Genomic DNA, 14,935 nt, shown 5'->3' with positions numbered 1-14,935 from the left:
ATAAAGACATAAATATCGGTCTTTGGATATTTTCTTTGGATTAATAAGTCATATAAGTAGAAGGAGAAAAAAGTGCTTATTATATAGCTAATTGGACTTAATGCTAATAAGTAAAGCAACTTTGGTCCATTGCGATGGAATATATTAAAAGTGTGCAATTATAGCTACGTACACTATGAGAAATCGTAGAACATGCTAAAACTGTTTAGAAATATTAATTCGCCTCAATTGATTTAAAACAAAATACCCATAAATTATTGTAGTACCTAAAAGGAATTTGCCATCTCAATAAAAAATAATTAGAAGCATGCCTACCTTCAGTTTGCCTGTAAAAGGACATTGAAGCTGGTTTTGTTGTTCAAGCCAGGTTTTGTAGCTTCAGTAGCCTTGAAAAAGATTGATGTCTTCTTGTCAAGAGACCATTGGTGATAGAGGAAGGAGGTGCCTGGTGAGCCAGACAGGTCTGGTATATCAACTTTAATAAGTGACTGAACGATAGATGTTAGTGACTGTCATGCCCAATTCCAGACATTGGCAATTAGGAATTAGATAAAATAGGAGTATTTCCTCCTTTACCCTTACTTTTTTTTCTTTTCTTTCTTCTTCCCTACTTCTTTTCTTTCTTTCTTTCTTTTTTTTTTTTTTTTCCAATACTGGGGATTAATCTCAGGAGCATTATACTTTGAGCTATATCTCCAGTCCTTTTCTGTTTTATTTTGAGGCAGGGTTTTGCTAAGTTGCCCAAGCTGGCCTCAAACCTGTGATCCTCCTGCCTCAGCCTCCTGAATATCTGGGATTATAGATGTACACTACTGCATCTGGCTCACTCTCCCTTTCTTAAAAAAAGCAGATGGTTTCTGAGTAGTGTTAGTTCTCATTGGCAAATGTGGATCATGGGGCATCTCTCGCCTGTGCAGAATTGGTATTATTTTTCTATTTCAAGTAAAAAACACTAGTCATGTCCTTAGTTTACATTCTGCACTTTGATCATTTTTCAAATCAGGTCCATTGAAGGGCCAAGTTCTTCATTAAAATAATGACTGATTTCAGAAACCCATATGTTCAGTTAAAATTTCTGGACTACAATAACAACAAATAAAATATTCATCAAAATTTTATACTTGAAATTTAATTCTTGATTCTTTTTCGAAAGCCCATTCAATGTCATATTTGAAAAAAAAATATTTTTTTATCTCCTTTAGTGCTCGATGCAGAGTACAGGTATTTGAAAACTTTACATTAAGGTTGGAATAATAAATTTACTTTCCACGAAGATGTTGGGAGTTGTTTCAACCAAGAGCTACAGAGTGCCCAAGCCAACAGATTTTACTGAGGCAGCGTAAAGAAAATGGCCCTTTGGCAGATGTTTCGAGTTTTCTGTACCCATAAAGGGGGAACTAGTTGTGTAAAAGAAGCTATCTGAGGCTTGCAACACGCAGTTCATGATGTTAGATTTTACCAATACCTGACTACAGAGTCAGGGATCCTTTAGCAGGGCAAGAGGCTGGAGAAAGACTCGCCTGCCCACTGTGGGGATAGTTGCTGCCAGAACCTTCCTTGCTCTGGAAGTATTTCAGTGGATGATCAATTCAGAATTGACCTCACAGAGTCTGTTCATTACCAATTGAATAGCAGAACAAACATCACCTCCAAACACAATTTTTCATCTGTTCATGATTTTATGTGCTTATCACCATACATGGTTATCTAACTACTCAAGAATTCCTTTCTGTCCAGAGATTGAACAAGCCAAGCACCGGGAGTATTCTGTGTACAGGGGAACACCTATATTGGAAGACTTGGTTCTCAGCTAGTGCTTAGGACCGATATTCGATTTTGTTGACATTCAAAATATAGTCTTAGTAAGACTCTGGTTTTTTAGGGTATTATTATTATTTTTTTTGTTCTACTTAGTTGTACATGACAACAGAATGCATTTCAATTCATCGTACATAAATGGAGCACAGCATTTCAATTCTCCGGTTGCACACGGTGTAGAGACACACCATTTGTGCAATCATACATGTACCAAGGGTAATGATGTCCATCTCATTCCACCATCTTTCCTACCCCCATAATCCCTCCCCAGGGCATTATTTTTAAAATGTTTTATTTCTATGAGTACTATTTAAGAGAAGCCCCAGATTATCTTTAAAATCACTAAATCATGCTATCTCCTATTATCAGATGTCCCTTACAGTAATTAACACATATCTTTTTGGCCTTCAGATTAACAGTATAACAAATGTGAGATGGAGTTTCATGGGCCAATTATGGTCTAGTATTTTCACAGACTATAGCATGATCCAGGAGCATTTTAAATTTCAAAATGTAATGATATCGTGGTATATCATGAAACCATAGTCTTCTCAATGAATATAGCATTTTTTTGGTGTTCATATCTTTGATATTCTTCCATAACCCTGTGCCAGTATTTTATCAGACCCGCAAAGTCATGTAGGGCAGAGGCCATGTGTGTACTAGCTTTTTATTTTGAAATAACTTAGGATGTAGAGACAGTTGCTAAAATGCTACATAGATTTCCATATAATCTTTATGCAGCTCCCCCAAGTGTTGCCATCTTACATAACCATGCTGCAATTGTGGAAACCAGAGACTGACACTGATACAATATTATTACCCAATCTAAAGAACCTGCTACATTTTATTAGCTGTCCTACCAGTGCCTTTCTTTTTCTATTAGTGCATTATAATCATATAAAATAGTAGAATTCATTATGTCTATTCATACATACATATAATATAATTTGATCAATCTTATTTCCCAGTACCTTCCCTTTCTCTCCCCTCTTCCTTCCTCTGATCTGCTTGCTGTGCTCTACTGATTTCCCTTCTGTTATTATTATTAATTATATTAATCATTTTAATGATAGTAATAATAACAGTTATTATTAATGATATAATCATGTGTATGTGGTTATAACACAGAGTGAAGTGTATTTGTACATGGTCATAGCATATGATAGGTTTTGATCCTCAGTAATTTCCCATTCTCTTCTCTTCTCCCTTCCTCTTAATGCCCTTTTCTCTACTCTGTTGGTCTCCCTCCTGTTTTTGTGAGATTCCCTCCCTTTTGAAAATCTCCCTCACCCCAATTTCTGTATATGAGAGAAAAATTCAACCCTGGGTGTCCTGAGTCTAGCTTATTTCACTTAGCATGATGTTCTCTGGTTCCAGCCATTTACTAGCAAGGGCTTTAATTTTGTTCTTCTATGGCCCAGTAAAACTCCATTGTTTATGTGGACCATAGTTTCTAGCAGTGTCTTTTTTCAGGTTCAGAATCCAGTCCAGCACCCCACCCAGCACTCGTCTTTCTTCTTGTTCTAATCTAATCTGGATGAGTCCATTTTTTATAACCATCATAATATTGAAGAGTCCTGGCCAACAGTTTTGTAGAATGTCTCTCTCTTTGGGTTTGTCTGATGTTTTATGGTAAGAATTGGCTTATGCTTTTGGGCAGGAATACCCCGGAACACACATCACCTCCAAACACAATGATGTTGTGATGTTGTGCTTCTCAGCATATTGTTAGTGGGTATGTGACATCTGTGTCTCATAGCTGATCTAACTTTTGGTCACTTAGTTAAGGTGGTGTCTCCCAATTCTTTTTCACTTTAAAGTTATTATTTTCCCAATTGGAATTAGTAGGTATCTTGAGGGGAGATACTTTAAGATTTTGCAAATATCTTATTTCTCATAATACTTTTCCCCCAAATTTTATGCTATCTGAATGATTCTTTTTTTAAAAAAATATTTTTTAGTTGTTGATGGACCTTTATTTTGTTTATTTGTATGTGGTGCTGAGAATCGAACTCAGTGCCTCACACATGCTAGGCAAGTGCTTTACCATTGAGCCACAACCTCAGCCCCTGAATGATTCTTTTCTACACTAGTTATTACTTGATGTTTGCCCAAATGCTGATTTAATTTATTTCTATCATTTCTTTCATATTATTAGAATCTACTGTAAGAAATAACTATTAATATAATAACCATTTATTCAGTTATTATATCAATATGTACTCATGCATTTTTACTTTATTCAGTGGATTATAATGCATTATTATAATTATTTTATTGTTCAAATAATTCCAAATCCATATATATGTGTATATATATATTTTTTTAGTTTTTATTCTAATTTGTTATATATGACAGCAGAATGCATCACAATTCATATAGAGCACAATTTTTCATATTTCTGGTTATATACAAGATATATTCACACCATTCATGTCTTCATATATGTACTTAGGGTAATGATGTCCATCTCATTCCAACATATTTTTTTACCCCCGTGTTCCCTCCCTTCCCCTCCCACCCCTTTGCCTTACCTAGTGTTCACCTAATCCTTCCATGTTCCCTATCCCAACCCCATTATGAATCAACCTCCTTATATCAGAGAAAACCTTTGTTTTTTGGGGATTGGCAAACTTCATGTAACATTATATTCTCCAATTCCATCCATTTACCTGAAAATGCCATGATTTTATTCTCTTTTATTGCTGAGTAAAACAGTCCACTGTGTATATATACCACATTTTCTTTATCCTTTCATGTTCTGAAGGGCATCTAGGTTGGTTCCACAGTTTAGCTGTTGTGAATTGTGCTGCTATAAACATTGATATGGCTGTGTCCCTGTAGTATGCTGTTTTTAAGTCCTTTGGGTATAGACCAAGGAGTGGGATAGCGGGGTCAAATAGTGGTTTCATTCCTAGTTTTCCAAGGACTCTCCATACTGCTTTCCATATTGGCTGCACCAGTTTGCAGTCCCACCACCAATGTAAGAGTGTGCCTTTTCCCCCACATCCTCACCAACACTTATTGTAGTTTGTATTCTTAATAGCTGCCATTCTGACTGAAGTGAGATAAAATCTTAGATAGTTTTGGTTTGCATTTCTATAATTGCTAGAGATGTTGAACATTTTTTCATATATTTGTTGATTGATTGTATATCATCTTCTGAGAGGTGCCTGTTCAGTTCCTTGGCCCATTTATTGATTGGGCTATTTGTCTTTTTGGTGGTTAGCTTTTTTAGTCCTTTGTATACCCTACAGATTAGTGCTGTATCTGATGTGGGAGTGGTAAAAATTTGCTCCCAAGATGTAGACTCTCATCCCAGTGTGAGACCACATCTCAAGACGTGGTCCTGGGGATTGAATTCAGGGCCTTGCACATGCTAGGCAAGCACTCCATCATTGAGCTATATCCCAGTTCTTTTATATTTTTTGAGAGAGAATCTTAACTAAGTTGACCAGACTGGCCATGACCTTGTGATCTTCCTGACCTTCCTCCTGAGTTGTGGGATTTCCAGGTGTGTGACACCATGCCAGTCTCCCCATTGATTTTATTTTTATCTTTTTAAATATTTTTTTAGTTGTAGATGGACACAAAACCTTTATTTATTTGTTTTTATGTGGTACTGAGGATTGAACCCAGAGCCTTGCACATGATAGGCAAGCCACAACCCCAGCCCCTCCCCATTGTTTTTTTTAATATTTATTTTTTTTAATTATAGGCAGACACAATATCTTTATTTTATTTTCTGTGATGCTGAGGATAGAACCCAGTGCCCCATGCATGCTAGGTGAGTGTTCTACCTCTAAGCCACAACCCCAGCCCTCCCATTGTTTTTTAAAAAGCATTTTATTACTCTTGGCTATCACAGATATGCCAAGCTCATTGTACTTGGCTATCACAGATATGCCAACCCTAGGACCAATTTTTCCAAAGAGCCTTTCTCTTTTTTTTGGAGATTGATATTGAGGAACAAAATCTGGGTGCTGGGTGTGCTTATTGCTACTGGCATGCCATTGCTTCTGGGCCCCACAGCTGACAGAGCTGGGAAGTATGTGTGTGTGTGTGTGTGTGTGTGTGTGTGTGTGTGTGTGAATATGCATACCTTTGAGAAGCCTTTCTCTCTCTCAATCTGTGAATATTTATTTACCTATTAAAGCATGTTTATCCTGATAACTTTCTCCACCACTAGTTTCCTTCTCAATTTCTCCCTTCCTTATTTTCAGCTCCTTTCTCCAACAATGAGAAACATTGCTTTCATAATCTCTATGAAAAACAAATTCACCAGCTAGATTATATAGTGTTTTGAGGAAGTCCATGTTGTCTTTTTTTTTAAATTTTTTAAAAAATTTATTTATTTATTTATTTATTTGGTACCAGGAATTGAACCCAGGGGCACTTTACCACTGAGCCACATGCCACAACTCCAACCCTTTTCATATTTTATTTAGACACAGGGTCTCACTGAGTTGCTTAGGGTCTTGCAAAATTGCTGAGGCTGGTTCTGAACTTGCAAACCTCTTACCTCAGTCTCCTGAGCTATGGGGATTACAGGTGTGCAGCACTGCCCTCAGTGTCCATGTTGTCTTTAACCTCACAGTTTATAGTAAAAATATTGTTTTCTAAAATGCTAAACTTTGGGCTGGGGATGTGGCTCAAGCGGTAGTGCGCTCGCCTGGCATGCGTGTGGCCCGGGTTCGATTCTCAGCACCACATACAAACAAAGATGTTGTGTCCCCTGAAAACTAAAAAATAAATATTAAAAAAATTCTCTCTCTCTCTCTCTCTCTCTCTCTCTCTCTCTCTCTCTTTAAAAAAAATAAAAATAAAAAAATAAAATACTAAGCTTTGATTTTTATTCCATATACCTTCTGGTGTGACTTTGTTATTCAGTTATGATACAGTTGGGTTTGTCTTATACTATTTGTGTTCTATTTGGGGTTTCCACCGCACATCGAGGTTGATTTCTAGTGTGTATTTGTGAGGCATTACTGTCATGCTAGGAGTCAGACTATTTGAGAAGGCATAACCGGAGAAGCCTTGTGCCCCTTCTTCCCTCCAGGACATTTCATTCCCCCAGTCTTTTCGCCCCCTTCCCACCATCCCCTGGAGACAACCAACTTGTTTAGTTTCTGGTTTATTCTCCTAGATTTTTTTCTGCACAAATAAATAGATAAATGTTTTCTTACAGAGATTACATTTCAATGTCTTTGTGGTACTGGGCCATTTGAATGTTGTTTGATGATTTTCTGTTTGAAGGGCACTTGTTGATAATTGTTCTGACATTAGGCTAATGTATTAGAAGGCTAGTGAAGCTATTATTTTCTTTCTGGGAAATATCTGTGGGATTTTTTTTTTTTTTGAGGGAGGTTACGGGGGTCTGAACCTAGAAGCTTAACCACTGAGCCACATCCCCAGCCCTCCTTTTTTTTAAATATTTAATTTTGAGTTGGACACAATAGTTTTATTTTTTTGTTTATTTTTATGTGGTGCTGAGGATCGAACCCAGGGCCTCAAACGTGCTGGGGAAGCACTCCACCGCTGAGCCACAACCCCAGCCCCCTTTTTTGTTTTTTACTTCTCGGAGACAGGATCTCACTAAATTTCTTAGGGTCTTGCTAAATTACTGAGGCTGGCTTTGAACTTGTGATCCTCTTACCTAAGCCTCCCGGAGCTGCTGGGGTTACCGGTGTGCACCACTGTGCCTAGCTGTGGGATATTTTTCTAGAACAAAGGTGACATGAATTTTAATGTACTGATTAACAATCAAGTGTTTTCCAATAGAATCTGTCTGAACAAAAATAACATAAAACAGACAGTAATGTTTTTCAATTTTTCTTTAACACATAGCTATTTTTCCAAGATGTTTAAATTTTTTTTTTTCTCTCCTTAAAATTGGGTTTTGAAGGGACTAAAGCTTTAGCTCCATGGTAGAGCATGTGCTTAACATGCAAGAAGCTTTGGGTTTATCTCCAGCACCCTTTTCCCTCAAAAGGATTTGAATTATTCAAAAAGGATTTCAGGAACAAATTAGAGCTATTAGATTGTTACCTATGTTTTTTATTAGTTATTTATTATTTTTCTTCTGGAGGTCTTTCAGCATAGCTTTTTTTTTTTTTTTTTTTTTTTTTTTTTTTTTTTAATACACAAAGCCAAACAAAGCATTTTCTGTCTGCTTAAGAGTGCTGTGGTATATTTCATTATGCATTTTTTTTCTTTCCAAATACTCTATAGGCATTTGGGCAGTCCTTCTCCATCCATCGTAAAGTTGCTGAAGATGGTGAGACTCGGGAGGAAACACTTCTGCAGGAGTCTGCATCGAAGGAAGCTTACTATCTGGGCAAGATCTTGGAGATGCAGAATGAACTAAAACAGAGCCGGGCTGTGGTCACTAATGTCCAAGCAGAAAATGAGAGGCTCACGGCCATTGTGCAGGATCTGAAGGAGGTAAACAAGTAAACCCTGCAATACTTGTGTGGGAGAGAGAAACAATACAAAATGCTCTCTGCCCGAGAGATGAATAAAACCTTTGCTTTCATCCAAGGAGCTGTGTTAAGCAAGAAGCACGTAATACTGATGCTAGCAGTTTTCCTGCCTTTTTAGCAAAATGGCAGCTTGCTCTGAGATGAGCTTTCCTCACTTTTATTGTTTTTCAAGAATTAAAAATTTTATGGGTTAGGAATGGCCTTGACAGTTTTGCCAAGGTGTATTTAAAAAATATAGTGACCTTAGCACTTCCTCCCTTCATTGCCTGTTTTAATACAACGTGGAGAAGAATGATGGGCTGTAATCCTCTGCAGCAGTGTGAACTGAAAACGACAGCAGTGTTAACCCAAGAGGCTCCTCACTGGGGAATGAATCCCAGGGGAGTATTCTGAGGGCCATGGAGTCTCGTAATACAGAACCCCAATCCATTTTACTGGTTGTAAGGAAGGTAACAAATGATAGCCAGTATGAATTAGATTGGGGGATCTCCATCAGACCCTGAGCCTCCACCAAACTACCCTCATCATCCTTCACAAGGCAACATCACACACCATATCCTTTTGAGACTTCTAGGGTCATTTCTTTAGTGCCGGATAGTTTGGGGACAGAAATAACCAAATGCAGCTTTATAACCAAATGCAGCTTTATCCATTAAACCCCGTAAGGCCATTTTGGGAAACTTCATATTCTATCATTCCATTTTCAGCAATTTAGGTTACTTTTTATTAACATGTATTAATTGTACATATTAATGGGGCTCAGTGTGATATTTCAACACATGCAGACAGCATGCACATCTGGAATTGGTAGAAGAGGTGCAGATGTCTTTTAGCACTTCACACCCATGCAGCAATTACTGGCATGCAGCTGCTAGGTCCACAACCAACTGGGTTCCTTAATTGAACGTCTTAGTAATAGAATATGCATTTCTAACAAGTTCCCAGGTGATGCTGTGGCTGTTGTTCCACTGATTTTAAGATCCACTGATTCAGACTTTTTGGTCTACCCAAAGCTGAAGAAGGGAGGACCAGAAGGATCCCAATTTGGATAATTGCTGAGCACCATGATCTCCTGAATGAATTCCTGGAGAACACTTAGGTTTCTGTGCATTTGGGAGAATTGGTGTGCAGTAAGAGAATAGCTTGGTACATACATTTTTTTTTTTAATCTAAAGCAGCTCAAGGCAATTTAGGCTATGAATATATTCATTCAGATTTGTCAGGTAATTGAAAGAAAAAAAAAACTTGTTAGTTTCCTGGTTTCCTAAGTGTGTTTGTTGATGTTCTGACAGGCTGAAATCTAGTGGCATTACTGTATCTCTAGGGCCTACTGTTTTTCATCAGACTTCAAGTTGTTTTGATGCCCTTAACAACGTTATTATTAGCATTTAGAGCAGAACACGTATTATAAAAGGAGAATAGAAATAAATTATATGTATTTTTAGTTAACTCATAACATACCTTTTGGGGGGCATACTGGGGTTTGAACTCAGGGCTCTCAACTACTGAGCCCCATCTCCAGCCCTATTTTGTATTTTATTTAGTGACAGAGTCTCACTGAGTTGCTTAGCACCTTGCCTTTGCTGAGGCTGGCTTTCAACTTGCAATTCTTTGGCCTCACTCAGCCTCCCACGCCACTGAGATTAAGGTGTGCATAACATACTTTTGATGGTTGATATTAAATTGAAATCTCAGACTTGTTTTTATTGTAGGCTCAACTTAATTTATTTTTTGTACTCATTGATACATAGTGATTGGAAGAGACATCAATAAGTTGGAAAAATTATGCATCATAGACCGTGAAAAATACGTAAGGACAACCAAAGCTTAGTAAATCATCAGCTTGACAGATGTAGTGTGAATTTAATAATTAATGAAAGCATGTGTATTTACTAAAAGGGCTCATCTCTTTGTTTCAGTAGGATCATTGGTATTGGCAAAAGTGAGCTTCTGAAGTTGTGTGCAGTATGTTAGCTTTACATATATATGCATGTGTGTATGTGTGTGTAATTCCCAGGTCAATTTGTCTTGCATATATAGTAGTTACAGGAAAGTATGGAGGTCAAATGGAAAAATTGCCTAATTAAGTATTAGGAAATCAGTTTTTTCAGTTCTGCTAAAAGTTTTATATTCCTGATATTGGTAAAATTTGTTTTAAGGTTATAGTGGCATAGAGTAAGTCCATAATAAGCATATGCTATTATCATTAATAATTTTCTACACCACTATAAAAGTCCATGAAGATATCACTCATTATGTAGATCTGTGTTCTTAGATTAAAGAAACATTAGATAAATGTCTCTGAATTTACCACCATGGAAATCCTTTCTATTGTGGTTCAGGTTGGGCAGTTGGATTACAATATGCTTTTCTTTCTGCCTTGGCCTCAGGACTATGTTTAACTGTCAAAAATTAACTTAGATTTTCAGATATTCCTCTCAATTTTTAAGACATTTGACATTTTGTCAGCCTTACTATAAGCATGTCTTTAATGGTAAACTGTTTTAAATAATATTTAAAATTATAGATAGTATAAATAAAAAGCTATCCAAATCAAAGAATCAAATTAGAAGTTAATCTTAAACAAGTTAGAAGTTAATTTTATAAAATCAGTAATAGACAGTGGGGGGAAAATCCCGGTGTTCTCTTCAGTAGCAACACTTAGGTGAGAACATAAAGCGATAGATTACTCTAGTTCCTAAACAGAGCTTACTGAAACAGGTTTGGATTTCATTTTTCTACCTTCAGTGTATTAGGTCTAAGAGAGATAACCGAAGTAGGTTTATTTGAACAGTGTTAATTAAACAATTTCTTTGTACTAAATTTAACTAAAATCCACACTGATGAAACCATAAAGTAGGATAATTAAACCTTTAATATTACCTACTGCTTGCTTAGTAACATTTGTTAGAATTTACTGTAATATTTACAAAGCACACAAAGCATTTGGATCAGTATTTCTAAACAGAATTGGTGTGTCACATAAGATAGACCTCTTAGGTGGAATGCAGCAGATTGGAGTTAAACAATGAATAATTGGTCCAGGGGTATAACTCAAGGGTGGAGTGCTTGCCTAGCATGTGTGAGGTCCTCTGTTCAGCCCTGGCAGAGCAAAAACCAACCAACAAACAAATAAACAAAAAACTTATTAAGTCAAAAGTAAGATTCAGCCTGTACTTTAAAGTAACTTTATTGAGCACTGGACACTGTTCTGAATTCTGTATCTATGTTTGAGCATATTATCCCATTTTACTAAAATGGAAAATGGGACATGTGAATTGAAGAGACATTTAGATATTTGTCCAATGTACTTGCACTAAGTGACAAGCCAGAATCAAAAAAAAAAAAAAAACAAAAAAAACTGGCTCTGATCTATACGCTCTTAGCCTTGTCATGGTAGCTGCCAAAAGCACATCAGCCTCTTCTGAATCTTGGCTCAAACTAATTAAATTCTTGAAGAATGTATCGAGAATTAGCACAATAGCTTCTGTGGTCTTACTGTGTCTCCTTCAGATTCATGTGTTGAAACTTAATCAGCAGTGCGGTGGTATTAAGAGGTGATGAAATCATGAGAACAGTGCACTCATAATGGGATTAGCACTTATAAAAGAGGTGGGAACTAGGTAGGCTCTTTGGCCCTTCTGCCATGTGAGGACATAGCATTGCTCCCTTCCAGAGGATGCAGCAATAAGGCACCATCTTGGGAGTCAAGACTGGGTCCTCCCGAGACACCACAGCTTCTGGTGCTTTGACCTTAGATGTCTGGCCTCCAGAACTGTGAGAAATGAGTTTCTGTTCTTTAGAAATTACCCAGCATTAGGTATTTTGTTTTAGCAGCAAGAATAGACCAAGACAAGAGCTAAACTTTTTTTTTTTTTTTTTTTTTGCAGTACTGGACTAAGAACTTAGGTCTTCTTGCATATTAGACAAATGCTCTACACTGAGCTGTATTTCTTAGCCCTTTATTTCATTTTATTTCATTTCATTTTTTGAGGTAAAGTCTAAGTCACCCACATTGGCCCTGAATTTGTAATCCTTCTGCTTCATGCTCCCAAGTAGCTAGAATTATAGGCATATACTACGTGCCTAGCTTGACAATAATTTAATTTGTAATCCCATTTTAGTGGGATATGACTTTTATATTTTAAAAGATGCTTACTCCATATGATTTTTTTAAAGTTTTTTTTTAAACAGATGCAACATTTTTTATACTTTTATTTTATTGACCCATTTTTATGTGGGTGCTGAGGATCAAACCCAGTGCCTCACACATGCTAGGCAAATGATACCACAACCCCAGCCCCTTACGCCATATGATTTAAAAAAAAATTTTTTTTTAGTTGTAGTTGGACACAATACCTTTATTTTATTTATTCATTTTTATGTGATGTTGAGGATTGAACCCAGTGCCTCATATGTGTTAGGTGAGCGCTCTACCACTGAGCCACAACCCCAGCCTCAGTCCATATGATTTTTACCACATTTGAAAGTCCAGTTTTTCTCTCAGTGGAGTAAAAAAATCAAATTTCATAATATGCCAGTGACCCAATTTCCAGAAATTCATTATATGAACATTTTGAAAGTATGTCTCTTCTACCACAAGGAACTCATATCCTTGGTTATGGGAAGGAACTGCAATGGTTATTTAGTAAATACTTCTCCCAGAACAATAATATTTCTTTAACATCCCTAAATGGCCATATATTTGTTATTCAGACTCTTCCAGAATTATGGCAAAGAGAAACTGTGAGCCCCTTTCAAAGAAAGGACTATATTTTGTCTATCATTTACCTTGGTATCCCCAACATCAAGGCTAACCAAAATCAGATATTAGAAATTAAAATTTAAAAATAATTTTTATTGAGTCAGATTGAATTAAACGAAACTGAAAGAACATGTTTTAGAAGTTAGCCATCCCTGTGTGAATTTTAGCTGTACCAGTGGCCAAGTATGTGATATTGGGCAGAACCTTTCCTCTTGACTGGGACTCAAAAACAGTAGGACACTAAGGGGCTAGGCTCTTCTTCTACCCCCTTCAAGGACATGCCCCCAATGACTAGAAGGTGTCCCACCTGGCCCCTTAAAGTCTCTACTACCTCTCAAGAGCACCAAGCTGGAGACCAAGAGTTTATATACCATGTAGGTTGTTGGGGGACACTTACCTAAACTGTAGTATTCTTTAAGCTTTAGTTTCCTTACTTACAACATGTAGATGGCAATGCTAGCTTGAAAGTCCTGGGTGAGAAGACAGGTGCTATGACCATGCTAATGCACTGTTCGTGGACTTGGGCTGTAGCTCAGGGGTAGAGTGCTTGCCTGGCATGTGGAAAGCCTTGGGTTCATCACCAGCACCACAATCAATCAGTAAATAAAAATTTAAAAATAATAAAATAAATTACTATTCATTCCCTGTCTTCTGCCTTCTTTCCAAGGCTGCCTGTCCCGTTGTGTGGCGGCACTAATTATTAAACTGCTTCTTTTTATTAAGGGAAAATTGGTCCATGTACTTCTCACCAGCTGGCCATATCTCTAGCCTCTGGCACTACAGAGAATATTTGTTGTGGTTGTTGTTTTCTATTTCACTTGACAATTTTAGGCCATGCTCAGCAATTTCAAATATTTGGAAAGAGCTGTCTCGTCATTTCTCTTTCAGACTAAACATATCTAGATCCATTATTAGTGCTTCCCCATGTGGCAGGTTTCAGGATGCCTTAGCATCCTGGTTTTCAGACAGACATGCAGTGTCTCTTTAAAACATGTGCCTGATTTAAAAGAAAAACAAACAAAAAAAAAAACCCAAAAAAACATGACATCATGGGCTGTCTTTCCGCCTGGTGGAAATCCTTGAGAATTTGAGCTATTGGACCTAAGTGTTGAGCTTCTCTTTAGACATTCATCTTGGGTTTTTAATCTTTTTGGATCTTCAGCTTTGCAGTCCTACATTTATTCATTCATTCCACATCTTTGGTGCCTGTGGTGAAGCCAGACGCCATTTAGGTGCTTTTGAGAGCCTACAAGCTCTTCCCTGTCACCACTAGTTTTGTCTTTTCAGGAATGTCATAAAAACGTCATCTTATGGTATGTAATCTTTTGAAAATGGATCCTTCCTGTCAGCATCATGCCCTCGAGATTCATTTAAGTCCTTGCATCCATTAAGTCCAGTCCTTTTTATTGCTGGGTAGCATTCTACTGTGTTTGTTTAATTGATTCACCTATGGAGGGAAATGTGGGTTATTTTCAGATTTTTGTGGTGATAAGTAGCACTTCTGTACGCATTCGTGTACATTTATGTTTTTGAGTGAGCATAAGTGTTCATTTTTCCAGGGTAACTACTTAGAGAGTGGTTGCGCTAGGTTATAATGGTAAGGTGTGTTTATCTTTTCCAGCATGGCTGTACCATTTTGCACTCCCCCTGGCATTGCGCGAGAGTTTTTGTTGCCCAGATTTTATCCTTTTCAACACTCAGTATTGTCAGTATTTTCTAATTATTATTACTCTGGTAGGCATGTAGTGGTATCTCATTGTGATTTCAATTTGCATTTTCACAATGGATAATAATATTGACTATTTCTTGGGCTTCTTTGCTTTTTACATATTCTCTTTGGTAAGTGTCTGTTCAGGCTTTTGCCCAT

The 14,935-nt window shown here is 37.1% G+C and overlaps 1 protein-coding gene across 9 annotated transcripts in view; it reads left to right on the top strand.

Moving 5' to 3' along the window:
• Positions 1-14,935, top strand: part of Bicd1 (BICD cargo adaptor 1) — a 235,010-nt gene that overhangs the window by 87,697 nt on the left and 132,378 nt on the right. For all 9 annotated transcript variants that reach the window (XM_078014918.1, XM_005334045.4, XM_021732232.3 and 6 more), the window contains exon 2: positions 8,053-8,265. In XM_078014918.1, the coding sequence (XP_077871044.1) occupies positions 8,053-8,265 (213 nt within the window). The remainder of the gene's footprint in view (positions 1-8,052; positions 8,266-14,935) is intronic.

This window comes from Ictidomys tridecemlineatus, chromosome 6 (assembly GCF_052094955.1).
Source record: "Ictidomys tridecemlineatus isolate mIctTri1 chromosome 6, mIctTri1.hap1, whole genome shotgun sequence".
In the NCBI taxonomy this organism is placed as follows: Eukaryota; Metazoa; Chordata; class Mammalia; order Rodentia; family Sciuridae; genus Ictidomys; species Ictidomys tridecemlineatus.
This window is presented reverse-complemented; position numbering and strand designations above follow the sequence as displayed.